This window comes from Littorina saxatilis, linkage group LG9 (assembly GCF_037325665.1).
Source record: "Littorina saxatilis isolate snail1 linkage group LG9, US_GU_Lsax_2.0, whole genome shotgun sequence".
Taxonomy (NCBI): domain Eukaryota; kingdom Metazoa; phylum Mollusca; class Gastropoda; order Littorinimorpha; family Littorinidae; genus Littorina; species Littorina saxatilis.
In genome coordinates, this window is record NC_090253.1 from 48052811 (window position 1) to 48080624 (window position 27814).

At 41.3% G+C, this 27814-nt stretch overlaps 2 protein-coding genes across 3 annotated transcripts in view; one reads left to right on the forward strand and one right to left on the reverse strand.

Annotated features, from left to right (window-relative positions):
• The window catches only part of LOC138977237 (uncharacterized), a 57627-nt gene that overhangs the window by 23081 nt on the left and 6732 nt on the right, over positions 1-27814 (reverse strand). The window lies entirely within an intron of this gene.
• On the forward strand, positions 7822-27551 carry LOC138976300 (uncharacterized). Of its 2 annotated transcripts, XM_070349149.1 has the most exons (11): positions 7822-7918; positions 9688-9834; positions 11193-11842; positions 14831-14936; positions 15705-15881; positions 16502-16611; positions 19677-19785; positions 20577-20753; positions 21349-21487; positions 22951-23071; positions 23904-27551. In XM_070349149.1, exons 1-11 carry the CDS (start codon positions 7897-7899, stop codon positions 24114-24116), a joined length of 1971 nt encoding a protein of 656 aa, XP_070205250.1. In that variant the 5' UTR covers positions 7822-7896; the 3' UTR covers positions 24117-27551. The 2 variants fall into 2 exon arrangements, with proteins under 2 accessions (XP_070205250.1, XP_070205251.1); XM_070349150.1 differs by lacking the exons at positions 14831-14936; positions 15705-15881; positions 16502-16611 and having other exon boundaries at positions 7823-7918.

Consider the following 27814-nt stretch of genomic DNA (forward strand, 5'->3'; position numbering starts at 1 on the left):
AGTGTGAAACAGTGTTTTCAGCGAGACTTGGCCTTTTTGCAACCTTAAACTAAGTGACCGTCGCTGAAAAAATAAAACGAATGAGTGCATCTATAAGTACGCGGTAACACTACTTTCAGACCGTTTAAAAGCTTTAAGTAAAGGTTCATAAGTTGCAAGAAAGTAATGAAGTCGTATAGAAATCCATTTAGTTGAAGCGCACAATTCTTTTGCGTTTCAGGTCGGCGGAACGGGGAAACCGGTTTGGCCCCCATTTGGCTTACTCGACTCGATTCAGAATCGATTCCACGTTGTTTTTTTCGAACGCATTATTATACAATTAGTCTTATTGACAGAGAAGCAAATTTTAGGGAACACATATGTAGATTTAACCATTTGCTCCCTATTTGAAATGTATCTACATGATAAACTGTTTTGCGAGTGTGTTTGCATGAACCTAAACTGGTATGGGTGCGAGGAAAACAGGACCCAAGTCTGTCACCGCCGCTTGATTGCATTTTGAAAGAATATGACTGGATTACGGAAAAATACACACATGTTAAGTTCTTAGATACCTTCATCGCCAATGTGGACTTACTGCAGAGCCAGGCAAAAGAGTAGACTTGCTCGCAAAACACGTGAAACAGCTGATGATAGCGAAGCCCAACCGTGCCAGGTAAGGACGGTCTGACAGATTCTCAAAAGTCGTCTGCTAACGAAGCAAGGGGAGGGTACTCGTGTTTTTGTTTTGGTTCGCTAGCATCTGGTTATCTTGTAAGTTGAATGTTCGTTTTTTCCCACCTGCATTGCTTTCATAATGAAAGAAACGTTTGCTTATTGCATCTCATACATCAGATCAGTTCTGAGATTCATTTTTGCGTGCAACTGATATGGTTTTCTGAGCCGTGCAATACGATTTTGGAACTTCATACAAATGTGTCACATTGTTCGGCGCGAGGTCAAAGGTCGGGAGCAAAGTAGTTCTTCGCCCAAATCGGAATCTGCACTATCATATATTTTTTTGAGTCCATGATGTATTTATTGAGCTATAAAAATACAACATATATACCCATACTGAAGTAACAGAGACAAAGAAGGGAGGTCATGGGATATATATATATATATATGTATAGGTTACAACACGAGTGGTTTTTTATATGGCTTGTATTTCAGTCAAGACCCAGCGGATGAATATCATCGGGAGACACGAGCCTTTGGCGAGTGGCTCTCGATTGATATTCCCGCTGGGTCTTGACTGAAATACAAGCCATATAAAAAACCACGAGTGTTGTAATCTGTATATCCCATTCTACCATCAAACACAAAGTGTAGACTACTAGCGGCACTTTTGCGATCTGTGGAGTGTGAAACAGTGTTTTCAGCGAGACATGGCCTTTTTGCAACCTTAAACTAAGTGACCGTCGCTGAAAAAATAAAACGAATGAGTGCATCTATAAGTACGCGGTAACACTACTTTCAGACCGTTTAAAAGCGTTAAGTAAAGGTTCATAAGTTGCAAGAAAGTAATGAAGTCGTATAGAAATCCATTTAGTTGAAGCGCACAATTCTTTTGCGTTTCAGGTCGGCGGAACGGGGAAACCGGTTTGGCCCCCATTTGGCTTACTCGACTCGATTCAGAATCGATTCCACGTTGTTTTTTTCGAACGCATTATTATACAATTAGTCTTATTGACAGAGAAGCAAATTTTAGGGAACACATATGTAGATTTAACCATTTGCTCCCTATTTGAAATGTATCTACATGATAAACTGTTTTGCGAGTGTGTTTGCATGAACCTAAACTGGTATTGATGCGATGAAAACAGGACCCAAGTCTGTCACCGCCGCTTGATTGCATTTTGAAAGAATATGACTGGATTACGGAAAAATACACACATGTTAAGTTCTTAGATACCTTCATCGCCAATGTGGACTTACTGCAGAGCCAGGCAAAAGAGTAGACTTGCTCGCAAAACACGTGAAACAGCTGATGATAGCGAAGCCCAACCGTGCCAGGTAAGGACGGTCTGACAGATTCTCAAAAGTCGTCTGCTAACGAAGCAAGGGGAGGGTACTCGTGTTTTTGTTTTGGTTCGCTAGCATCTGGTTATCTTGTAAGTTGAATGTTCGTTTTTTCCCACCTGCATTGCTTTCATAATGAAAGAAACGTTTGCTTATTGCATCTCATACATCAGATCAGTTCTGAGATTCATTTTTGCGTGCAACTGATATGGTTTTCTGAGCCGTGCAATACGATTTTGGAACTTCATACAAATGTGTCACATTGTTCGGCGCGAGGTCAAAGGTCGGGAGCAAAGTAGTTCTTCGCCCAAATCGGAATCTGCACTATCATATATTTTTTTGAGTCCATGATGTATTTATTGAGCTATAAAAATACAACATATATACCCATACTGAAGTAACAGAGACAAAGAAGGGAGGTCATGGGATATATATATATATATATATATAAATCCTAAAGCCTCCTTAGGTCGACCAATTGTCGCCCTAAGGCCCCCATTTTACAACACTTTCGATTTAGGTCGACCGAAAATCGGTCGACCTAAGGTTTGGCCCCTTTTCTGCAATCCCATTGGACTGACAGCATCGACCCTATCGCTATCGAGAAGACAGTGCCCAAAGTGTCTTGTCTGTAAATGGCATCAATTTGGGATTTACCGTTTAGGAAAAAAATCAAAAAGTAATTTTGAGACTTATGTTGACCTTTGGAAAATGGGGTCTTTAGGGCAACTATGATAAATTGTCAAATATATTTTTATCTGAGAGTGTTCCTTGTAAAAAAAATGAGATTTGTGGGAATTTTGTTTTACTCGAAATAATGAAATACGTATCCCATTCGTGCTTCTTCTCGTTTTGCGAAACTTGTCTTTTGTGAAAAGATACACAATTCACACTATGAGCCATCACGGATCCATTGATCTTCAAATGGTTCGACCACAGTCAGACGAAATTTGACCTGCCGCCCTCATCGGAGATGTGAAAGGACGCCATTTTTTCTGATGTGCTCTGCTGGTAAACAACTTTTGATGACTTTATTTGATTGTTTTGCAATGTAAAATATATACGTAAGTAATTTGAAATACAATGCTGATCATAAGCCTGATTTTTACTTTCCACATCGCTCTCTCCACAACTCAGTCGAGTCAGCGCTGAGTGCTCTGATTCTGAACATTGTCGAAGCGACGAAGGTGAACTTTCTGCGCATCGATTTCTTTCGATGTAAGCTTAATTGTAAGCGTTTAGTCTACCAACCCGAAGAACACATTTGCAAATTCGAGTAAAATATGTCGTGTGAAAACGTTCAGAGTGCTGTGTTTCATTTGGGTCTATAGAGTATAGTTTCTCACTCTCAGGTCACAGTGCAGCGAGTGCTGAGCTGCATGCTGACTTGTCAGTGACACTGACTGTCACTATAATGTCAGTGTTACAGAAGTTCAGCCACTGGTCATGGAAAATTAAAGTGTATTTATTGGTAAGGGAATTTGATAAACTTTTATGGGTTGATCTATGAACACTCCAGATGAAAGTCTTTAAACCGAGTCAAAATTGATGTGAACAAAAACATTCATTACTACAAAATTCTTCAAGTTCAACCGAATAAAACAAAAACCAGCACCCCTTTGTCACATTTGTGTTGGGAACACACTGACCACTAGCAATATCTGCAACTTGATAAGATGGTCACATGGGGGGGGGGGGGGGTGGACATGCACGTCTAGGCAACACAAAATCAGGGTTCCACACAGGCTCTGAGGTCAAGGGTATTCATACCCTTTCACCATAAAAGTAAAGGGTTTTCATACCCTTTCCTGATTGATCAAAGGGTATGGCATGTTGTCGGCGACTCTGTGTATTGCTTTGCTGTTTTACCAGGTTCTTGCATGTGCATGATGTCAATGTGTGCAGATTGCATTGTCAATTTGAGAGTGCTTTGAATAAAGGAAATAATTTATGACCATTGGGAAATGTCATATGTGTAAATTCTTGCTTGTAGCATTACAATAAGTGAATAACACCATTTATCTAATACAGGTCTATGATAACACTTAAACATTTACAGCAATTACCGCGGTATCAAAACACTAGTCAGAGGCTGAGAGCTTTCACAAAACGAACAAGTAAACTGGCTTGAAATTCTGAACAGTAAACTTTTATTAATAACCCAGAACCCAGCCACCAACTGACAATTATGAGTTTACCAGTGCAGTGCCACAGTTATTTTAAGAGTAGGTTGAAGACTCAGTTCTTCCCGTAGCTGGCTGCGACTTTCATGCTCGACGTGATGTGCTGTGCCCCAAAAGACATTCTTGTGCTGTGCTCTGTGAGAGGTGTTTTCTTTGTGCTTAATATTATTTTGTTCGACCTAGCTATTGATGTGTACATTGTTGTTAAACAGTTGTTTGTTTACCAGGGTTTGCTAGTGTGTGATAGGGTTCGTGTCCGTCTGAAGATGTTAGTTTCTTTGTTAGTCCTGTGTTGACAACTCTTCGACAAGCGCTTAGAACTGTACCCACGGAATACGCGCTATATAAGCTTCATATTGATTGATTGATTGATTGATTTTCCCCCAAAATTCAGGGTAATGCTATGAAAAGTCAGTTCAGTTCCACAACAACAAGAATATTATTATGAGTATCAATAAGTTTGAAATTATTTGCCTGTTCAGTTGTTGGTTACAAATTAACAACACACCTATCAAGTGCCTGTTGAAATTCACATCTGCAACACACTTGTGACTGTGTCTCTCCACAACAACAGTTCAATCTAAGTTTCAACACACTAAAGCGTGGCATCATTGAAAGGGCGTTGCAACTGTATGGCTCTAATAATTATTACTCTGTAACTCAGTCTTTGGGTGAAGTCTTGGTGTTTTGTTTTGCAAGTCACAGCCACTGTCAACAGATTTCCTTAGTTTTCCTCATGGCTCCGTGCACTTGCAATGCCGCCCTTCCAGTGATGTCACGCTTTAGGTCAGTGCCTACGTGTTTAATCATCATTTTGTTAGGCCAGTCTCTCCACTGAGAGTCGGTTCCTTAGCTTTGACTTCCCCCGGTTCTGTTGACTAAAGCCTCTCTCACAGGGTACAGAAGTGATTGGAATGGTCAAGAGAATGTCACCAAGCATGCTAAAATCAGGTATCGCAAAAATGCAAACGTCAAAGTTCGTTGTTTTGGATCAACTGCAACAGGCTTTCTTGGTCGTGGCCTTTTCAAACACAAAGTCAGTGACAAAACTGATCGTCTGCAAACTTGCACGCTCGCGGTCTTCGCGGAACCAACAGAACCGAAAATAGCGGAGGGGAAGTAACTCTGGTCACGCTGACAGCGCCGACTTCCCGGAGACAGTAAAACACGTGTCGAGATCGCCGGTGAAGCTTTCCGAAATTAGTCTCCCGCGAAAAAAAAACCCCAAAAAACCTCGAGCGTCGCATAACCAGTCGTACCGTTTGTAAAACGATCAAAGTCATACCCTTTTGCCTTTCAAGTCGTACGTTATTATACCTCTTGGCAAAATAATTGTTACTTACCGACACCCTTTCAAAGAGCGTCTCGTACGTGATTTGGGGGGGGTCAGAGGGTATAATACCTCCAATTTTACGTGATGTGGAACCCTGCAAAATATGTTATTGTGTATGATTTTTTTTATCCAGATACTTGCGGCAAAAATGGACTACTACCCTCATTACACCAGAGGTAGGAGGATGTGTGGTCCTCATGGCTTTACGCAATAATTCAGGTAAGAAAAGCTAAGACAAAAACTTGCATGAATTATTTCCAGTTAATCAAAGTGACTACCTTAACCTTTAGCCTGCCCTTCAGAGCCAAAATGAAGTATTGCCAGTCATATTATCATAATTATGACTGGCAATACTTCATTTTGGCTTTATTATGAGTGGACTTACTGCTGTTTGACTTTGGAGGGCAGAGCTAGAATGGACACTTTCCTTCGTCGCTTTGATGCGGATGTAATGCCTTCACTACGGTTCTTGCCAGACACAGCTTTTTGATCTGATGAGGCCCCCACCTGTTCAATTACACATTAAGTGATTAACATGCTTCCATTTGAAACTTCGAAGTCTTCATCGGGGATTGACGCCCGACAAAAGCTAATTGAAGCCCGACGGAGCGAAGCGACGGAGGGCTTCAATTACTTTAGACTTTGGGAGAGCGTCAATCCACGATGAAGACCGAGAAGTTTCAAATGGAAGCATGTTAATGTTATTGTAATTGAATGTCAGTGTTACAGAAGTTCAGCCACTGGTCATGGAAAATTAAAGTGTATTTATTGGTAAGGGAATTTGATAAACTTTTATGGGTTGATCTATGAACATTCCAGATGAAAGTCTTTAAACCGAGTCAAAATTGATGTGAACAAAAACATTCATTACTACAAAATTCTTCAAGTTCAACCTAATAAAACAAAAACAAGCACCCCTTTGTCACATTTGTGTTGGGAACACACTGACCACTAGCAATATCTGCAACTTGATAAGATGGTCACATGGGGGGGGGGGGGGGGGGGGGGGGGTGGACATGCACGTTGAGGCAACACAAAATATTTTGTTGTGTATGCTTTTTTTTTATCCAGATACTTGCGGCAAAAATGGACTACTACCCTCATTACACCAGAGGTAGGAGGATGAGTGGTCCTCATGGCTTTACGCAATAATTCAGGTAAGAAAAGCTAAGACAAAAACTTGCATGAATTATTTCCAGTTAATCAAAGTGACTACCTTTAGCCTGCCCTTCAAAGCCAAAAACCGGCACGGTTGGCCTAGTGGTAAGGCGTCCGCCCCGTGATCGGGAGGTCGTGGGTTCGAACCCCGGCCGGGTCATACCTAAGACTTTAAAATTGGCAATCTAGTGGCTGCTCCGCCTGGCGTCTGGCATTATGGGGTTAGTGCTAAGCCTGGTTGGTCCGGTGTCAGAATAATGTGACAGGGTGAGACATGAAGCCTGTGCTGCGACTTCTGTCTTGTGTGTGGCGCACGTTATATGTCAAAGCAGCACCGCCTTGATATGGCCCTTCGTGGTCGGCTGGGCGTTAAGCAAACAAACAAACAAAAATCAAAGCCAAAATGAAGTATTGCCAGTCATATTATCATAATTATGACTGGCAATACTTCATTTTGGCTTTTTTATGAGTGGACTTACTGCTGTTTGACTTTGGAGGGCAGAGCTAGAATGGACACTTTCCTTCGTCGCTTTGATGCGGATGTAATGCCTTCACTACGGTTCTTGCCAGACACAGCTTTTTGATCTGATGAGGCCCCCACCTGTTCAGTTACACATTAAGTGATTAACATGCTTCCATTTGAAACTTCGAAGTCTTCATCGGGGACTGACGCCCGACAAAAGCTAATTGAAGCCCGACAGAGCGAAGCGACGGAGGGCTTCAATTACTATAGACTTTGGGAGGGCGTCAATCCACGATGAAGACCGAGAAGTTTCAAATGGAAGCATGTTAATGTTATTGTAATTGAATGTCAGTGTTACAGAAGTTCAGCCACTGGTCATGGAAAATTAAAGTGTATTTATTGGTAAGGGAATTTGATAAACTTTTATGGGTTGATCTATGAACATTCCAGATGAAAGTCTTTAAACCGAGTCAAAATTGATGTGAACAAAAAACATTCATTACTACAAAATTCTTCAAGTTCAACCTAATAAAACAAAAACCAGCACCCCTTTGTCACATTTGTGTTGGGAACACACTGACCACTAGCAATATCTGCAACTTGATAAGATGGTCACATGGGGGAGGGGGGGGGGTGGACATGCACGTTGAGGCAACACAAAATATTTTATTGTGTATGCTTTTTTTTTATCCAGGTACTTGCGGCAAAAATGGACTACTACCCTCATTACACCAGAGGTAGGAGGATGAGTGGTCCTCATGGCTTTACGCAATAATTCAGGTAAGAAAAGCTAAGACAAAAACTTGCATGAATTATTTCCAGTTAATCAAAGTGACTACCTTTAGCCTGCCCTTCAAAGCCAAAAACCGGCACGGTTGGCCTAGTGGTAAGGCGTCCGCCCCGTGATCGGGAGGTCGTGGGTTCGAACCTCGGCCGGGTCATACCTAAGACTTTAAAATTGGCAATCTAGTGGCTGCTCCGCCTGGCGTCTGGCATTATGGGGTTAGTGCTAGGCCTGGTTGGTCCGGTGTCAGAATAATGTGACTGGGTGAGACATGAAGCCTGTGCTGCAACTTCTGTCTTGTGTGTGGCGCACGTTATATGTCAAAGCAGCACCGCCCTGATATGGCCCTTCGTGGTCGGCTGGGCGTTAAGCAAACATACAAACAAAAATCAAAGCCAAAATGAAGTATTGCCAGTCATATTATCATAATTATGACTGGCAATACTTCATTTTGGCTTTATTATGAGTGGACTTACTGCTGTTTGACTTTAGAGGGCAGAGCTAGAATGGACACTTTCCTTCGTCGCTTTGATGCGGATGTAATGCCTTCACTACGGTTCTTGCCAGACACAGCTTTTTGATCTGATGAGGCCCCCACCTGTTCAGTTACACATTAAGTGATTAACATGCTTCCATTTGAAACTTCGAAGTCTTCATCGGGGATTGACGCCCGACAAAAGCTAATTGAAGCCCGACGGAGCGAAGCGACGGAGGGCTTCAATTAGACTTTGGGAGGGCGTCAATCCACGATGAAGACCGAGAAGTTTCAAATGGAAGCATGTTAATGTTATTGTAATTGAATCTGACGACAATCTCTTTCCTGCTTTCATGCGGTTGTAAACAGACAGAATTGGTTCTGTTCTGTTCACACACTACTTTCAGTCCACCTACCTGCAAGGGTCAAGTCCCAAGAAATGTCTCTGTATTCCTATCGTATCACTCTGCTCCTGTTTTGTTTTCTTTCACACACATTTTCCCTTCTTTTTTGACGGGTTTCTGGACAGCAAACTCTAAAACAAATTCTTTTCATCACAAAAGCGATCTTTGGAATTGACTGACGTAGTCCGGAAGAATTCATGCATTAACTTACGTCACGTACTCAACGTCATCACTTCGCATACCTTATGGTCTCGGTATTTCGTTGGCCTTCATATTTCCTACTTGTAAAATGACCCTCAAAGCTAACCGAGACTAGTTGAGGCTGTATCAATACGCCTCGCCAGCAGGTTGTTAATGGATTTTTTAGCGAGTGGTTATCGACAATTGTAATACAATCAAGTTTGCGTTTTAATGAAACAGATCCTGTGATTGGTCAGAATGTCCCAACTCATTACAAATTACCGGTGACTAATTGTCGATAGCCACTAGCTAAAAAATTCATTAACAACCTGCTCCGCACACTCGTGAATTACCAAGAGGCTGCAAATACCCACTCGTGGTTTATTTTCCACTAATCAACTCGTGGTCATTGTTTAAGCTCTATTTAATGACCGGTAATTTTTAATGAGTTGGGGCATTCTGACCAATCACAGGATCTGTTTCATTAAAACGCAAACTTGATTGAATTACAATTAACATTAACCAGAAAAGCCTTTTAACATATGATAATTATAAGAATAACTTTGAATGTAATTAGAAAATTGTTTGCCATTTGAAGAATATTCATACCATAAGACTAAATTGTTGAAAAGTGTCAAATGTACTGAAAGTAGATGGCTTTGTCAACTGACCATAAATACAATTGGTTCTTGTGCCTGTTGTATAGGAGCACCTGAAAGAGAAGGAACAATGGAACAGAAAGTACCAGCAGGAGGTCGACAGTCTGTCATTCCGCAACTAGCAGCTGTCCAAACGAGTTGTGGTACTGCAAGAGGAGCTGGAGGCCGTCGAGTCACAGAAGAAAAAACACAAGGTTGGCACATTTCTTTAAAGCAGTAAAGCGGTAATCAAGACACCAGCATTGACTTGACAGATACAGATTTCCTCTTCGTTGAATAGGGTTGAAGGCATGGCTATCATATTCCTTGGTGGTGGCAATTCCGTTCAATATGTTTTTGTAACGTCGTGAACCCATAAAACTGAAAGCTTAGTGTTACTGCGACTTCATTTTATCATACTTATTTTCATAGTGTGGCATTTTTCGGTTCTCGTCTTTGTTTTGCCAATACATTAACCTTTACTTTAATTGTTTAAAGTTTTAACAAAAACTTACAATGGTAGGAACCCAAGAAAAAGTCCACCCCTCTGCTTTTTGAATGTAATCTATACCTGACTAAGTTTCAAATGTACATTAGTATTAGATAGGCCATGAAGCCTGTAAATGCCCCTTCTTGATCTTGTGATCATTTTATTGCTATTTATAGTACAGAAAAGGGAACCCGTAAGATTTTGCCATATTTTGTACTCTTGATTTTCTAAATTACGATTGATACGGTCTGTGGAAAAAAAGAGAAATAATTCCTAGACTTCTTGAGTTTCTACTTTCGGTTCACTCAGTTAGTGTAAAAAAACAACCTGTTACTATGGCCATTTTGAATCTCGTATGAAGTGACTAAACGAGATCAGTTGCGTTGATCAGCTCAAAGCGTGGAAAGCTCAATTTTTATCATGCAAAAACAACAACAAAGAGGTGGATCCTCAGCAGGAGCAAAGAAAAAGGCTGTTCGGGAACAGGAATTCCTTTCAACGTATGTTTTCCAAGTTTGACATCGATAGACACTGCATGTCAAAGCTAGACTCATAGGGATCCTGAAATTGACAACACCAAGAAAAGCCGCTGCCAGCATGAGGAGCATCACAGACTTTGTCTTTTGCAAAAGATCTACCCGAGGAACAGGGTGCAGTACATGCCAAAGCGATGTTATCCGAGCTGATAGTGAAAATGAATTTGTCATTGAGCACAGCAGATGTGATTTTACAAGCTGTCAAAAGTGTGTTTCCTGTCTTAAACATCGCGCAGAAGTCTAAGTGTTCCTGCAAGAAGGCTACAGCAATGATGAAACAGATGTCTAATGACATTAGGTCTTCTCTTAAAGAAAAAATCAACAAAGATTTCCATCTTTTTTTTTTTATCAATGACGGTGTGTGCAGCATGTTTGAAATGAATGATTAAAAGTTATGTGGAGTACTCTCATTTTTCTGAAAATGCACGTAGCTTTTTTTTTGTTAAACTCCATGGCAAAATTGAGGTCCCAAGGTCTGTATTACAATATATATATATATGCAACACATGCTTCTGTCAGTTAAAAGATATGATTTGTTTTTTATCAGCCTCATCTGGAGATGTACTGGTACCTCAGGCCTCATCTGGAGATGTACCAGTATTGCCAGCCTCATTTGGAGATGTACAAGTATTGCCAGCCTCGTCTGGAGATGTACTAGTATCACAAGCCTTATCTGGAGATGTACCAGTATCACCAGCCTCATCTGGAGATGTACCGCCATCACCAGCCTCATCTGGAGATTTACCAGTATCACCAGCCTTATCTGGATATGTACCAGTTTCACCAGTCTTATCTGGACATGTACCAGTATCACCAGCCTCATCTGGAGATGTACCGCTATCACCAGCCTTATCTGGAGATGTACTGATACCACCAACCTCATCTGGAGATGTACCGCTATCACCAGCCTTATCTGGAAATGTACCGATACCACCAGCCTCATCTGGAGATGTACCGCTATCACCAGCCTCATCTGGAGATGTACCGCTATCATCAGCCTCATCTGGAGATGTACCGCTATCACCAGTCTTATCTGGAAATGTACCGATACCACCAGCCTCATCTGGAAATGTACCGATACCACCAGCCTTATCTGGAGATGTACTGATACCACCAGCCTCATCTGGAGATGTACCGCTACCAAAAGCCTCATCTGGAAATGTACCGATACCACCAGCCTCATTTGGAGATGAACAGGTACGAAAAGCATTGTGATTTTGAACTTACTCACGGGTTACCTCCATTATGAAATTGACCGTTTTTGTTTGTTTATTTGTTGCTTAACGTCCAGCCGACTACGCAGAGCCATATCAGGACGAAAATTGACCGCTTTTATTTTTTAAACTTTCCAGGAAATGGGATTTAGCCACCTCTAGGTCGATGTTGTCAGTCTAATGAAATTGGAGAAAAGGCACCAATGGGTGGCCGAGTGGTAACGCACTTGCGCTCGGAAGTGAGTTCGACCCTGTGTCGGGGCGTTAGCAATTTTCTCCCCCCTTTCCTAACCTAGGTGGTGGGTTCAAGTGCTAGTCTTTCGGATGAGACGAAAAACCGAGGTCCCTTCGTGTACACTACATTGGGGTGTGCACGTTAAAGATCCCACGATTGACAAAAGGGTCTTTCCTGGCAAAATTGTATAGCCATAGATTAAAAAAATGTCCACCAAAATACCCGTGTGACTTTGAATAATAGGGCGTGAACAGTAGGATATGCGCCGAAATGGCTGCGATCTGCTGGTCGATGTGAATGCGTGATGTATTGTGTAAAAAAATCCATCTCACACGGCGCCTTGAGTCCGAGTCTGGAGATACGCGCGCGATATAAGACTTCATATAACCCATACTTGTCGGTCGCCCTATGCCTAAGTGGAATGTTTTGTATAATGGGAGCTTTAGGGCAACATTTGGCTTTAACACACACACACGTACATATATAGATTGGTTGAATTTAGAATAAAAAGAAAGTATGTAAAAGTCACAACATTCTTACACGTACTCGCATTCACTACCAAGAAACTGTTAATTTTTAGGATAGTTGGACATTAACTACAGTACCTGTGTAATCCAGAAAAACACACAAGATAAGCACATAATTGAGGCAAGTCAGGACCATTATGATGATCTGTGTCAAAAGCATCACATTTATTTTAACACGAATATTTATTGGACCATAGTGGCCGAGTGGGCTGCTTGCAGTCTCACTCAATGACAAAGTTAAGCAATGCCGAGCCTAGCCAAGTACTTGGATAAGTGACTGTCTGAGTTGTACACTGCTGTTAACTTGACCCCTCATGGAGGGCGGTGTCTCACTACTCTTTGGGATGAGATTTTAAAGGGAGGTCTATTCAGTATTCTGAGTACATATATGCACTCAAAATCAAGCTTGGACTTGATCCTGACGCCAATGTCCAACTCGGGTCAATGCAACCTGCAGAAACACACCCAGCATGCATCATAGTCTCAGAATAATCAAAATGATGATTGTGGAGACTCAACGAAAGGCAGGTGTGCTAAGCTGCCATAGTATTATGGGAAATGATTCTATTGTTATTGCAAATTTGTCTGGAAGCATGTGTCGACATAAGCTTGTATGTCTGCTTGATAGAGAATGGGATCTGGGTTGTCAGTAAAATGAAATTTGAGATTTTAAAAGAATCACCAAACCTTAGGGCGACAAAATATAAGTTGAAAGTATTGTACAATTGGAGCTTTACCTTTAGGACGACATTTGGTTGACCTAACTCCCCTATAGGATTTAACACAATATATATATATATATGTTATAATTTTGGTTGCCCTAATCAAAAGTATTGTATAATGGGAGCTTTAGGGCGACATTTGGCGAATTGGATCTGGGTTGTTACTAAAATGACATTTTACTTTTTTGAGATTTTTTTTTTATACACGTTTTTATTGAGTCACTTGAGAAAAAGTGACTCTATGTAATCGGTCAGTGTTAGTCTGTCCGGCCGGCCGGCCGTCCGTAGACACCACCTTAACGTTGGACTTTTCTCGGAAACTATCAAAGCGATCGGGCTCATATTTTGTTTAGTCGTGACCTCCAATGACCTCTACACTTTAACGATGGTTTCGTTGACCTTTGACCTTTTTCAAGGTCACAGGTCAGCGTCAAAGGAAAAATTAGACATTTTATATCTTTGACAAAGTTCATCGGATGTGATTGAAACTTTGTAGGATTATTCTTTACATCAAAGTATTTACATCTGTAGCCTTTTACGAACGTTATCAGAAAAACAAGGGAGATAACTAGCCTTTTCTGTTCGGCAACACACAACTTAACGTTGGGCTTTTCTCGGAAACTATAAAAGTGACCGGGCTCAAATTTTATGTGAACGTGACTCATTGTGTTGTGAATAGCAATTTCTTCCTGTCCATCTGATGCCTCATATAATATTCAGAACTGCGAAAGTGACTCGATCGAGCGTTTGCTCTTCTTGTTTCTTCTTGGTACACGACATCAACATCAGACAGCAACACTTTTTTTTAGATTTGAAAGGAAGCACCAAACCTTAGGGCGAAAAAAATATGTGAAAGTATTGTACAATAGGAGCTTTAGGATGACATTTGGTCGACCTAGCTCCCCTGTGGGATTTAACACACATGCATATATATATATATATATATATGTTATAATTTTGGTCGCCCTAATCAAAAGTATTGTATAATGGGAGCGTTAGGGCGACATTTGGCGAATTGGATCTGGGTTGTTACTAAAAAAAAATGACATATTACTTTTTTGAGAATTTTATTTTTTCAGTTTTTTTTTTTTTTATACACGTTTTTATTTCTTTTTGGTACACGACATCAACATCAGACAACAACACTTTTTTGAGATTTGAAAGGAAGTACCAAACCTTAGGGCGAAAGAAAATACGTTGAAAGTATTGTACAATAGGAGCTTTAGGATGACATTTGGTCGATCGACCTAGCTCCCCTGTGGGATTTAACACACACGCATGTATATATATATGTCAAAAATGGTGTGAATGTGATCATACTTTCTCCAAGTCCTTTTTCAAAAATTGACCCGATATTCCGATCTACTTACAAATACCTTTTGGGGTTTAAATTGTGATGTTTTAGTTTAAATAAAAGTTCCACATGATTCTATGCTCCGCCTTGCAAGAGACATCACATTAACTTAACTGTGAATATTTTGTTTTAGGATGAAGACTACTGTCAGGAGAGTGATTTTGATTCTGATAGCACACCTTCTTCCTGCGATTACCCTATGCTGTCACCACCTGCACAAAGGAAGAAAACTTGCCAAGGTAAAAGTCAATGAAAGAAACTGTGAGAAGTAGTAACTCACTGACTGCGACAATTCATGGTTGACCAATTTACTTAAAATTCAGCTTTCCTGAGCCAGAAACCACAACTTGGTCTATAGTTCAGGACATTTCCTAGTCGAGTTGCAATCAATTATTGTACTATCAAGGAAACAGTTTCTTGTGTAAAGAATTTAACATGCTATACGGTGTTGTTGCCAGGCCTCGGTCTTTTGTCTGTGACGCATTCCTTTCTGATTTGACGCATTGGACCTAGCCTTGTCCGGTCGATGGACCGATAGTTTTTACGTTTTGGTGGTCAACTGACCGATACATATTCGTACAAGGCGGACAAGGTCTGCAATGAATGGAATGGGAGTTGCAAAGTCGGAAAACAAACCCTGATCGAAATGCTCATGTTTTCTACGAGTGAAAAATGCACTCGGTGCCGACTCTGTGTTTGTCGTCATTGACTCTGTGTTTGTCGTCATTGACACTCGAGGCTGCGTTTACGGAAATACCCGTTCCAGCCGGTGTACCTAATTATCGAAAACGGCGCAAACAGCGGAAATTTCATCAATATAATATTACGGCATGGTAATTTGGACCTATTGTTTTTTTAAAGTCAGGACATTTGGACTTATTGTTTTTTTTTAGGGAGGTCCAAATGACCTATTGTCTTCTTAGGCTGGCAACAACACTGGCTATACTTTTTCCCACATAAAAAAGACTTGTGCCCATTGTGATATGTACATTGTACTTGTTTGACAGGCATGGTTACAACAAGTCAGCAAAGTCTGGTTTTCTCGATGGCTGGTTGGCACCCCGTTGCCTTGGCACCTCAAGCAATGATGTTGCCAGCGCAGTCTGTGTCTCGTCTTACGTCTCCCAACAATGTCCAGCTTCCCACCGACCTTACTGTCCTTCAGCAGCAGCTCAGGACTACAGGTATGTTATTCTTCAGCGTGTGGCATCACCGTATTTGATCTTTTACCCTTGTTAAATGCTTCTCATTCAAGTCACTGCACAGCAGAACATGCATGAACTTTTAAAACCAGCTCGCTGCACAATTGTTAAGTACCTATTTTATGAAGCAACTGCTTGTTTGCGAAAATGAGTGTGCCTGCATCAATACTACGTGTTTATCACTAAATCAGTGACTGATTAGACCGTCCTTCCGGAGGGTGAAATGAATAGGCTAAAGTTGCTGATGCGACCCCCATTCATATTTCACACTGTCAGACTGTACGGTAGGCTACGGTTCATGTTGGTTGATAAATATTGGCTTCAAATTGGTACCCTTGAAAATGACAGAAGGCCGCCTTACAATTCTTAAACTTCTTGAGTTTCTACTTTTGTGACATGACGTGACCGAGTTTTGTATGAAGTGAAGAAACGAGATCAGTTGTATTGATCTGTTCAAAGCGTGGAAAGCTCAATTTCCATCAGGCAAAAACAACAACAAAGAGGTGGATCCTCAGCTGGGCCAAAGAAAAAGGCGGTTCGGGAACAGGAATTCCTTTCAAAGTATGTGTCAGTAAAAAGATGACCTGATTTTTTTTCATCAGCCTCATCTGGAGATGTACCGCTACCACCAGCCTCATCTGGAGATGTACCGCTACCACCAGCCTCATCTGGAGATGTACCGATAAAACCAGCCTCTTCTGGAGATGAACAGGTACGAAAAGCCTTGCGATTTGAACTAACTCACGGGTTACCTACTTCCTGAATTTGACTCTCCGGATGACTTTTTTAACTTTTCACAGGAAATGGGAATTGGGCCCCGCCACACCCCCCCCCCCCCCCCCCCCCCCGGGGATAATTATTGTCAGTCCAATGGAAGCACAAATACTATGGTCATCCTAAGTGGAAAGTAGTGTATAATGGGATCTTTAGGGCGACATTTGGTCGACTTAACTCCCCTGTAAGCTTTAACACATACACATGTATATTGGTTGAATTTAGAATAAAAAGAAAGTATGTAAAAGGCACAACATTCTTACACGTACTTGCATTCACCACCAAGAAACTGTTAATTTTTAGGATAGTTGGACATTAACTACGGTACCTGTGTAATCCAGAAAAACACACAAGATAAGCACATAAATGAGGCAAGTCAGGACCATTATGATGATCTGTGTCAAAAGCATCACATTTATTTTAACACGAATATTTATTGGACCATAGTGGCCGAGTGGGCGGCTTGCAGTCTCACTCAATGACAAAGTTAAGCAATGCCGAGCCTAGGCAGTACTTGGATAAGTGACTGTCTGAGTTGTACACTGCTGTTAACTTGACCCCACATGGAGGGCGGTGTCTCACTACTCTTTGGGATGAGATTTTAAACTGAGGTCTATTCAGTATTCTGAGTACATATGCCCTCAAAATCATGCTTGGACTTGATCCTGACGCCAATGTCCAACTCGGGTCAATGCAACCCGCAGAAACACACCCAGCATGCATCATAGTCTCAGAATAATCAGAATGATGATTGTGGAGACTCAAGGAAAGGCAGGTGTACTAAGCTGCCATGGTATTATGGGAAAAGGTTCTATTGTTATTGCAAATTTGTCTGGAAGCATGTGTCGACATTAGCTTGTATGTCTGCTTGATAGGCAATGTGATCTGGGTTGTCAGTAAAAATGAAATTTGAGATTTGAAAAGAATCACCAAACCTTAGGGCGACAGAATATAAGTTGAAAGTATTGTACAATTGGAGCTTTAGGACGACATTTGGTCGACCTAGCTCCCCTGTAGGATTTAGCACAATATATGTTATATTTTTGGTCGCCCTAATCAAAAGTATTGTATAATGGGAGCTTTAGGGCGACATTTGGTGAATTGGATCTGGGTTGTCACTAAAATGACATTTGAGATTTGAAAGGAAGCACCAAACCTTAGGGCGAAAGAAAATACATTGAAAGTATTGTACAATTGCTGAATTGGAGCTTTAGGATGACATATGTTCGACCTAGCTCCCCTGTGGAATTTGACACACACGCATATTATATATACTGTTCAAAAAAAGAAACGCATAGTTGCTACTTGCCAAATTTGTTTTATTTTTCGAAAAAAAATAACAGAAAATCCAATATTTAGATTATTTGTTTGAATTTTGGTATGGACACAGTTGAATGCACACACAGTTCATTTGCATCTTCAAATCAATCAGTCAATCAATACGATTGGGTGCCGAGGCTGTCAAGTCAGTAGGGGGTGTGACTGCCTTGAGCAGCAACAACTGCCCGGCACCTTCTGGGCATGGACTGGATCAGATGCCGGATATCTTGCTGTGGGATGGTGTCCCACTCCTCCTGAAGTGCCTGCAATAGATCGCGGTGATTTGCTGGCGCTTCTTCTTGCCTGCGCACACGTCTGTCCAATTCATCCCAGAGGTGTTCTATCGGGTTCATGTCTGGCGACATGGATGGCCAGGGAAGCACCTGGACATGGTGGTCGGTGAGGAACTGGGTGGTGACTCGTGCTGTGTGCGGGCGAGCGTTGTCCTGCTGGAATATGGCATCCTGGTCAGCCAGAAGAGGAAGGGCGTGTGGGCGCAGAATTTCCTCCACGTATCGCTGGGCAGTTATGCGCCCTTGGACGTGCACCAGGGTGCTCCTTCCAGCGGTATTGATCGCCCCCACACCATGACGCCTCCACCACCATGAATGGGTGCCTCATCCACACAGTTGGGCGCGTAACGTTCGTTTACTCTCCGGTAGACCCTCCTCCGACCATCATGTCGCTGGAGCAGGAAGTAGGACTCGTCGCTGAACCACACGTGTCTCCAGTGATTCCGGACGGTCCAGCGAAGGTGCTGGTTGCCCCACTGCACTCGGTTCTGGCGATGGCGGCGGGTGAGGACAGCTCCTCTGTGAGGTCTGCGAGCTCTCAAACCAGCTTTATGCAGGCGGTACTGCACGGTCTGGTCCGATAATCGGTGTGGCACGGGGAGAGCCTGGACAGAAGATGAGGCCGACAGGAAACGATTCCGGAGGTGGCGGAGCCGTATGAAACGGTCCTGAGCAGCAGTTGTCGCCCTTGGTCTTCCCGCTCGTGGCAAGTCAGCAACGGAGCCAGTGGCTTGAAACCTGACCCACAGTCTACTGATGGTGCCCTGGGACACGTGGAAGTGCCTGGCGATTGCACTTTGACTTTGGCCTGCTTGTAAACGACCCAATGCAATTTGGCGGTCTTCTCTGCTCAATCGGGCCATCTTTCGTCGCTGAATTGTCGTCTGATTTCTTTGTGGCGAACAATCCGCTTTTATGGGTTTTGGAAGACATGGTGAGAGCTCAATATTCCCCGAGTTTCACGAGATTACACTGAAGCATGACGAGTGGTCATGCCAAATGAGCAATTTTGACATTGTAGCCACTGATAACGCATGCGTCACGTGCAGAGCTCACTTGTGGCAATGGACGAAAGGTCGACGACCAGATAAACATTTTCTGCAGTTTGGTGGATATCCTTGTAGCCATATAACTAAATTAACCAAATATTACAAGCTATGCGTTTCTTTTTTTGAACAGTATATATATGATAATGTCAAAAATGGTGTGAATGTGTTCATACTTTCTCCAAGTCCTTTTACTGAAAAGGACCTTTGACTCGATATTCCGATCTACTTACGCATACTCTTTGGGGTTTACATTGTGATGTTTAAATAAAAGTTCCACATGATTCTATGCTCCGCCTTGCAAGAGACATCACATTAACTTAACTGTGAATATTTTGTTTTAGGATGAAGACTTATACCGTCCGGAGAGTGATTTTGATTCTGATAGCACACCTTCTTCCTGCGATTACCCTATGCTGTCACCACCTGCACAAAGGAAGAAAACTTGCCAAGGTAAAAGTCAATGAAAGAAACTGTGAGAAGTAGTAACTCACTCACTGCGACAACTCATGGATGACCAATTTACTTAACTCATGGATGACCAATTTACTTAAGATTCAACTCTCCTGAGCCAGAAACCACAACTTGGTCTATAGTTCAGGACATTTCCTAGTCAAGTTGCAATCATTTATTGTACTATCAAGGAAACAGTTTCTTGTGTAAAGAATTTAACATGCTATACAGTGTTCTTGCCAGGCCTTGGTCTTCGGTCTCTGACGCATTCCTTTCTGATTTGACGCATTGGACCTAGCCTTGTCCGGTCGATGGACCGATAGTTTTTACGTTTTGGTGGTCAACTGACCGATACATATTCGTACAAGGCGGACAAGGTCTGCAATGAATGGAATGGGAGTTGCAAAGTCGGAAAACAAACCCCGATCGAAATGCTCATGTTTGCTACGAGTGAAAAATGCACTCGGTGCCGACTCTGTGTTTGTCGTCATTGACTCTGTGTTTGTCGTCATTGACACTCGAGGCTGCGTTTACGGAAATACCCGTTCCAGCCGGTGTACCTAATTATCGAAAACGGCGCAAACAGCGGAAATTTCATCAATATAATACTACGGCATGGTAATTTGGACCTATTGTTTTTTTAAAGCCAGGACATTTGGACTTATTGGTTTTTTTTTAGGGAGGTCCAAATGACCTATTGTCTTCTTAGGCTGGCAACAACACTGGCTATACTTTTTCCCACATAAAACAGACTTGTGCCCATTGTGATATACATTGTACTTGTTTGACAGGCATGGTTACAACAAGTCAGCAAAGTCTGGTTTTCTCGATGGCTGGTTGGCACCCCGTTGCCTTGGCACCTCAAGCAATGATGTTGCCAGCGCAGTCTGTGTCTCGTCTTACGTCTCCCAACAATGTCCAGCTTCCCACCGACCTTACTGTCCTTCAGCAGCAGCTCAGGACTCCAGGTATGTTATTCTTCAGCGTGTGGCATCACCGTATTTGATCTTTTACCCTTGTTAAATGCTTCTCATTCAAGTCACTGCACAGCAGAACATGCATGCACTTTTAAAACCAGCTTGCTGCACAATTGTTAAGTACCTATTTTATGAAGCAACTGCTTGTTTGCGAAAATGAGTGTGCCTGCATCGATACTACGTGTTTATCACTAAATCAGTGTCTGATAAGACCGTCCATCCGGAGGGTGAAATGAATAGGCTAAAGTTGCTGATGCGACCCTCATTCACATTTCACACTGTTAGACTGTACGGTAGGCTACGGTTCATGTTGGTTAATAAATATTGGCTTCAAATTGGTACCCTTGAAAATGACAGAAGGCCGCCTTACAATTCTTAAACTTCTTGAGTTTCTACTTTTGTGACATGACGTGGCGAGTCTCGTATGAAGTGACGAAACGAGATCAGTTGTATTGATCTGTTCAAAGCGTGGAAAGCTCAATTTCCATCATGTAAAAACAACAACAAAGAAAAAGGCGGTTCGTGAACAGGAATTCCTTTCAAAGTTTGTGTCAGTAAAAAGATGACCTGATTTATTTCTCATCAGCCTCATCTGGAGATGTACCGCTACCACCAGCCTCATCTGGAGATGTACCGCTACCACCAGCCTCATCTGGAGATGTACCGCTACCACCAGCCTCATTTGGAGATGTACCGATAAAACCAGCCTCATCTGGAGATGACAGGTACGAAAAGCCTCGCGATTTGAACTAACTCACGGGTTACCTACTTCCTGAATTTGACTCTCCGGATGACTTTTTAACTTTATAAGCCTGTGATTAAGGTGACCCACAAACTGTTACCAGACACTCCCTGGACTTATATTAAGCCTAGTGCAGAACCGCGCGAGGTGACATGTGACTCATTTCGTGGTGGAGGGTCACATTTTAAGGATTTTTTGCATTTTACTTCAGTATCTGTGTAATCCAGAAAAGACACAAGATAAGCGCATAATTGAGGAGAGTCGGGACCATTATGATGATCTGTGTCAAAAGCACATTGAACACGACTATTAATGGGACCATAGTGGCCGAGTGGGCGACTTGCAGTCTCACTCTATGACAAGGTTAAGCAATTTGAGATTTAAATAGAAGCACCAAACCTTAGGGCGACTGAAAATAAGAAAAGTATTGCATGATTAGAGCTTTAGGACGACATTTGATCAACCTAGGTCCCCTGTTGAATTTAAAGGCACACGCAGCTTCCCGTAAACCATCACAGACACTGTCAGGCTTTTACACACAGTACAAACACCCTTGCATTTCAACACTCACCACTTGAGAACATCGTAGGTGCCCTCCGAAAAGAGCGAGCACTTATGAACGAATTTATTTTTGCGTGGCCAGCCGGATTGTCTGATCAGACAATGGGATGGCTCGTTTTGGCGCTAGACCTAACTTATACTAATAAATTGACAGCTTGTTACACAAATATTCTTAAATAATTCTTTTTTCATTAAGACAAAATCAGTAAAACTCGAAGATTTTAAAGTTTAAAAACTAGCCCTGAAGCGTGTCCTGCAAAACGTGTTTCTCGTAGCAGACGAATGTTCAGCATGTCGCCAGTTTCTTTGAACGGTCAGCCGACACCATTCACTTCGTGTGACTCGCAGCCATTTGTTGCGTTTTAGATAACGAGCCATGGCAGATACAGCGAGTCGCATTGAAATCAAGGACTGACTACTAAATTGTGAGAAAAAAAGGGAAAGTAGATCACATGGGTTCACGATGGCTCAGGGGTTAGATTAACCACGAAAACAGGTGTGTGGTTTACTCGAGCTAAACAAAAAAACTGTGTCATTTAATGCTATTCACTAAATGCTATTGCAAGTGTGTTCGATAAGGTTAGAACTGCTTTTTCATGAAAAGATTTGAATCGTTCTGTAAACCATTTGGGACGGACTGGGGCTTTAACACACACGCATTACAAGTCAAATAGTGTGAATGTGATAATTTTTTCTCCTTCCTCCAAGTACTTTTAGTTTTACTCAAAAGGACCTATGACCAGATTTCCAGATCTACTGACAAATACGTTTTGAGCTTTCATTTGTGATGTTTAGATAAAAAATAAAAAAAAGAGTTTCACATGATGGCATGTTCCGCCTTGCCAGAGACATCACTATAACTTAACTGTGAATATTTTGTTTTAGGATGAAGACTACAGTTACGATCCGGAGAGTGATTCTGATTCTGATGGCACACCTTTTTCAAGCTACATGTACTACTACTCAATGCTGTCACCACCTGCAAAAAGGAAGAAAACATGCCAAGGTAAAAGTCCGTGAAAGAAACTGAGAAGTAGTGACTCTATGACTGCAACCTTTCATGATTTGCCAATTTACCTAAAATTCAGCTTTCCTGAGCCAGAAGCAAGACTTGTCTATAGACTATAGTTCAGGACATTTGCATATGCAGTTGCAATCAACTAGTGTACTATCAAGAAAACAGTTTCGTGTGGACAGAATTGTACATGCTCTACATTTTCCCATCTTTGTTAAAACATTAAGTCAAAATTTGACTAAATGTAAAAAACATCAATTTTGAAAACAACACTGGACAGCAATTAAAAATAGCATTCACCAAAACTGGCAACATGGTCTCAAAAGCTTCCTCACCTCATGTCTGACACATGCATGCACACACACACACACACAAACACACACACACACATACACACACACATACACACACACACACACACACACGCATCTCTGCCTTATGCAGCTTCATTTGTTTCTAAGGAAAATGCTGGGAGTCCATGGTTTCCAGGGAAATTGTATATTTGTGAAACACGTTATTCACCAGTCTTGCAAAGACCAGGCAAAAGTTACTAAATGTTCAGTTAAGCTGCTGCAACATTCCCCCATTTTGAAATTTTTACCATGCTCCTTTTTGTTGTGAACATAAAGATCTGAACCTGGGCTTTTATTTCCAGGAAGCGATCACTTTTCATAATCGTTGATATTGGTTTTGGTTATGCCTAATATGATCACATGGTTATTCTTCAAGAAGCGTTGTTCAGTTTTCATTTTTTTCTTGGGTAGAGCTGCTTTGATCTTTGAAAACTTTGTAATAGGATTTTTTGCATATTTTTTTTTTTCAGAAATACCAGACAAACACGATGTACTGCCACCTGCCTCAAACGGACTGCCACCTGCCTCAGATGAGCTGCCACCTGCCTCAAATGGACTGCCACCTGCCTCAGACGGACTGCCAAACATTTCTTCCAAGAAACCGAAACGACCTTGCCTATATTGTGGCCAATTTCAAAGTGTGCTCATCAGACACTTACAAAGAAAACATTCTAATGAAGTAAGGGTTGCTGCAGCCATGAAGCTGCCTGCTTGTTCTAATGCGCAACTTGATTGTGGGCAGGCTTACCCTTTTTAAAATCAAAAAACAAGAAAGGTAGGTTGTTGGAACGTTTGTTATTGGATTTACATTAACATAAAACGTTTTAAGAGAACAGCCTTCCTTCTGTATGTTTTTGCTCATTGAACACCTTTGAATTTAACCAACTCTTTTTTCTTCTTGTCACTGAGCTCTGACCGGTACGGTTGGCCTAGTGGTAAGGCGTCCGCCCCGTGATCGGGAGGTCGTGGGTTCGAACCCCGGCCGGGTCATACCTAAGACTTTAAAATTGGCAATCTAGTGGCTGCTCCGCCTGTCGTCTGGCATTATGGGGTTAGTGCTACGACTGGTTGGTCCGGTGTCAGAATAATCAGAATAATGTGACTGGGTGAGACATGAAGCCTGTTCTGCGACTTCTGTCTTGCGTGTGGCGCATGTTATATGTCAAAGCAGCACCGCCCTGATATGGCCCTTCGTGGTAAAACGCTGGCAGTTTCTTTGTTTTTGGATTTACCCTTTTTAACGCAAGAATGGATGGTGAACCAGCCAGACTGACATTGTGTGAATGGCAAGAAGCAGAAAGCAATCATTGGGTGGTACTGGTTCAATCTCGGCAGCTAAACTAAAGAGTATGTGTGTATGTAAAATCACCCATGACAGATGTGTACTGGTTCAATCTCGGCAGCTAAACTAAAGAATATCAAGTATGTGTTTTGAAAATCGTTGTCAGTATCGGATAAAGGAGAATTTCACTTGAGACTCGACCGAGGCCTGGTTTGTGTTATTATGCAAGGTCCGGTACTATGAACAAATTTGGTCAAATCCACTACAAATGTATGCGTGTTTGGCTTATTTCATAGAGTAAAAAGTTCACGCACTAAACATTTTATGTTGACCGACAAAAGTGTGCCTCGTACACTCTAAATATTTGGACGCCAGATACCTCTGCAATGACCGGAACAGAGCTGAGCAGAAAATGCAATCAGGTGTTCTATCTCAGACTAATCAAAGCAGTCTGACACAAGCCTGATCACTTGGATCGTCACTAATCTATTCAAGAGTTCTGCATTGCCCATTATCTCCCATTCAAACCCTCTTTTGTACTGTGAGTTAGTAATCGCTGAACGATCGCTGTTAATGTTATAGCGATACTGGTGAAAACGAAATGTAATATTTTGAGTGCATGCAGTAATTGAAGGGCGCACAAAGCATGTGACTACCCTCCAGTGACTGCACTCATAACCTTTTGAGATGAGTGGTTGTAAGGTATTATAATAAGACTTCCTCTCCACAATACAAGTGCCTGTTGTTGTTATTCATGTTCAATTGATGGGAAGCTAATTCTGGAGGATAAATAGAAAACAATTAAGCTTTTTTAATAGGTTACAATAATGTCATCATTTATTTCTCATTGAAAATTTCAAATCATTTTATATCATTTTGCTTTAAAAGTTGTCAGTCGTGTCTTGAAATCGATGACATTTGTTTTATGTTTTGCTTCTAATACTGAGTTCTAATGACAGAGTAAATATAGCATTGTAATTTGTAATACCATGCACAGTTCAAACTGTCAATCACGCTCCTTCCCAGTTTGTGATATGTATGTACATGAATTCTGTAAGTGGTCAATTTGTGTGTGGCATTGATCAACATTGCAAACAACACAGTTAATCTATGCAATCATGTACATCAAAATAATTTCAAAGAACTGTTCTCTGTTTTAATCTGTATTTGTTTCACTTCTCTGGGGTAAATTAGTTCCCCAATAAATCCTGTTGCATTGTAAATGCATGCCATTTATTTTCTTCTGTCTTGACTTTATATTGCCAAAAATGTTATGCTTGGAAGAGGGCTTAGTAACTCTCTCCAAAAGGCCACTGGTTCTGATTCTACTCAATTACGATTGTTTTCTTGATAGTGTACATTTGATTGAAATTTTAACTAAAATTTGTTGTTTCTGTGCTTCATTAATCTTCTTCAATTTGAGGTATCTTGGTGTAGCTTGTGTGTTTATGACATCATTTCTGCCCTAACATTTACAATGATTTCAACATAAAAGATAACTTAAACATACTAAATATGGATCTCTATGTTGTTAATGATTAGGTGAAATGTAAGACTACCAAAATATGTGTCCCGCAGTGGGGCACTGCGGTTATGAAATTAAAGGCCCCTCCTGTTTTTGGAACCGCAGGAGCTTTCTAGTTTGCTGTTAGGTAGATTTTTGGTTCCTCTTTCCTGTCATGCTCTCTTTTTCTTCATGAATTCTTTTCTTTTTTCTGCCTTCTTGCTCATTCACCTGTATTTTTTCCAAAAATCTCTTCTCTTGCCGCTTGTCTCGCGATTCATGTATAGTTTAATCTGTTAGTGTTCTGATGTAAGTCCAGCAGTAGATAGGTTAAGCCTATTTTAACATACTGGAAACTGGTAATCTTCCAGTAGGTATTAATTTAGTTTTACTAAAGCCTGCTGGGACACAAGTAATGGGTTAGTGCATTTGTAAACAGGAATCGCTTGACAAGTGGCCCCCTTCATCCCCCCCCTTCCTCGTCCTGATATGGCTCTGCGTAGTCGGCTGGACGTTAAGCAACAAATAAACAAACAAATAAACAAACCAAAATATGTGTGCCATAATTCTGCACACGATATTTTTTCTTTCAAACAGATCATTGGTAATCTGAACCGTACACTTGCAAGTGGTCAAATTACTTTTTTGTGTTCTCAAATTGTTTCATGGCAGAGATTTAAAAAGACCTCAATTAGTGTACTGTAAACTATAGAGCATTTATTGTGATCTTAGCAGACTTTCACTGTGCTGTTCTGGAAAGAACGTCGGCAAGACTATTGAAAGCGTTCTGCATTTAGAACATTGACAGATCATGCAGAACACACTGAGAGCCCATAACAGCTTACTTTTTCAGTTCATTCAGCACACAAAAGATGATCACAGCAGCTAACTCTCAAAACAGAACATTTGAATGCCGTTCTCAAACTGTTTCAAATAAGTGAGTGTGTGCAATTCCCATCATGTTCATTTAGAGTGTAGTAGGGCCCCAGATCAATCCAGCATTGAGTGCATTTCTGCCATTACCTGAAAACAATAGACCTTTTGCAAGTGTATTCTTTGCAAGAACTTTATTCTTGTACATACTTGTAAGTTGTCTTTTTTTCCCGTTTTTGTTACCCTCTACAGAGAGGTCCCACTCGCAACTCTGTACAACATCCCTTTTGTCAAATCTCCCTTACTGAACAAAGTATAGTAGGTATTGGACTCGAACAATATGGTAAGTGTAGGGAAGCGATTTAAGAACAAGTGCGCACATTAAAACATCATTGCTGAAGGTGTATGTGTATAATTTTATTCTTGTTTTTGACAAATAAATGAGCTGTTGAACAAATACACATTCGTTGACTTATCGCAGTTTGCATTGTATGTGTTAATGTGTGTATATGTACATCCTGTTATATGTTTTTCTTCTGTGATGTACTTTGCTTACATCTGCCTGTTAACATTACAACAAGGCATTCCTATTGATATGTTTAAATTTTGCAAACAGTGACCTTTTATTTCTGACTTGGGAACAACACTGATGAAAGCATCTATCATTTTTTCTGTCACAACTCATACACAAAATCTATTGCACGTTTTGAACTGTTTATTAA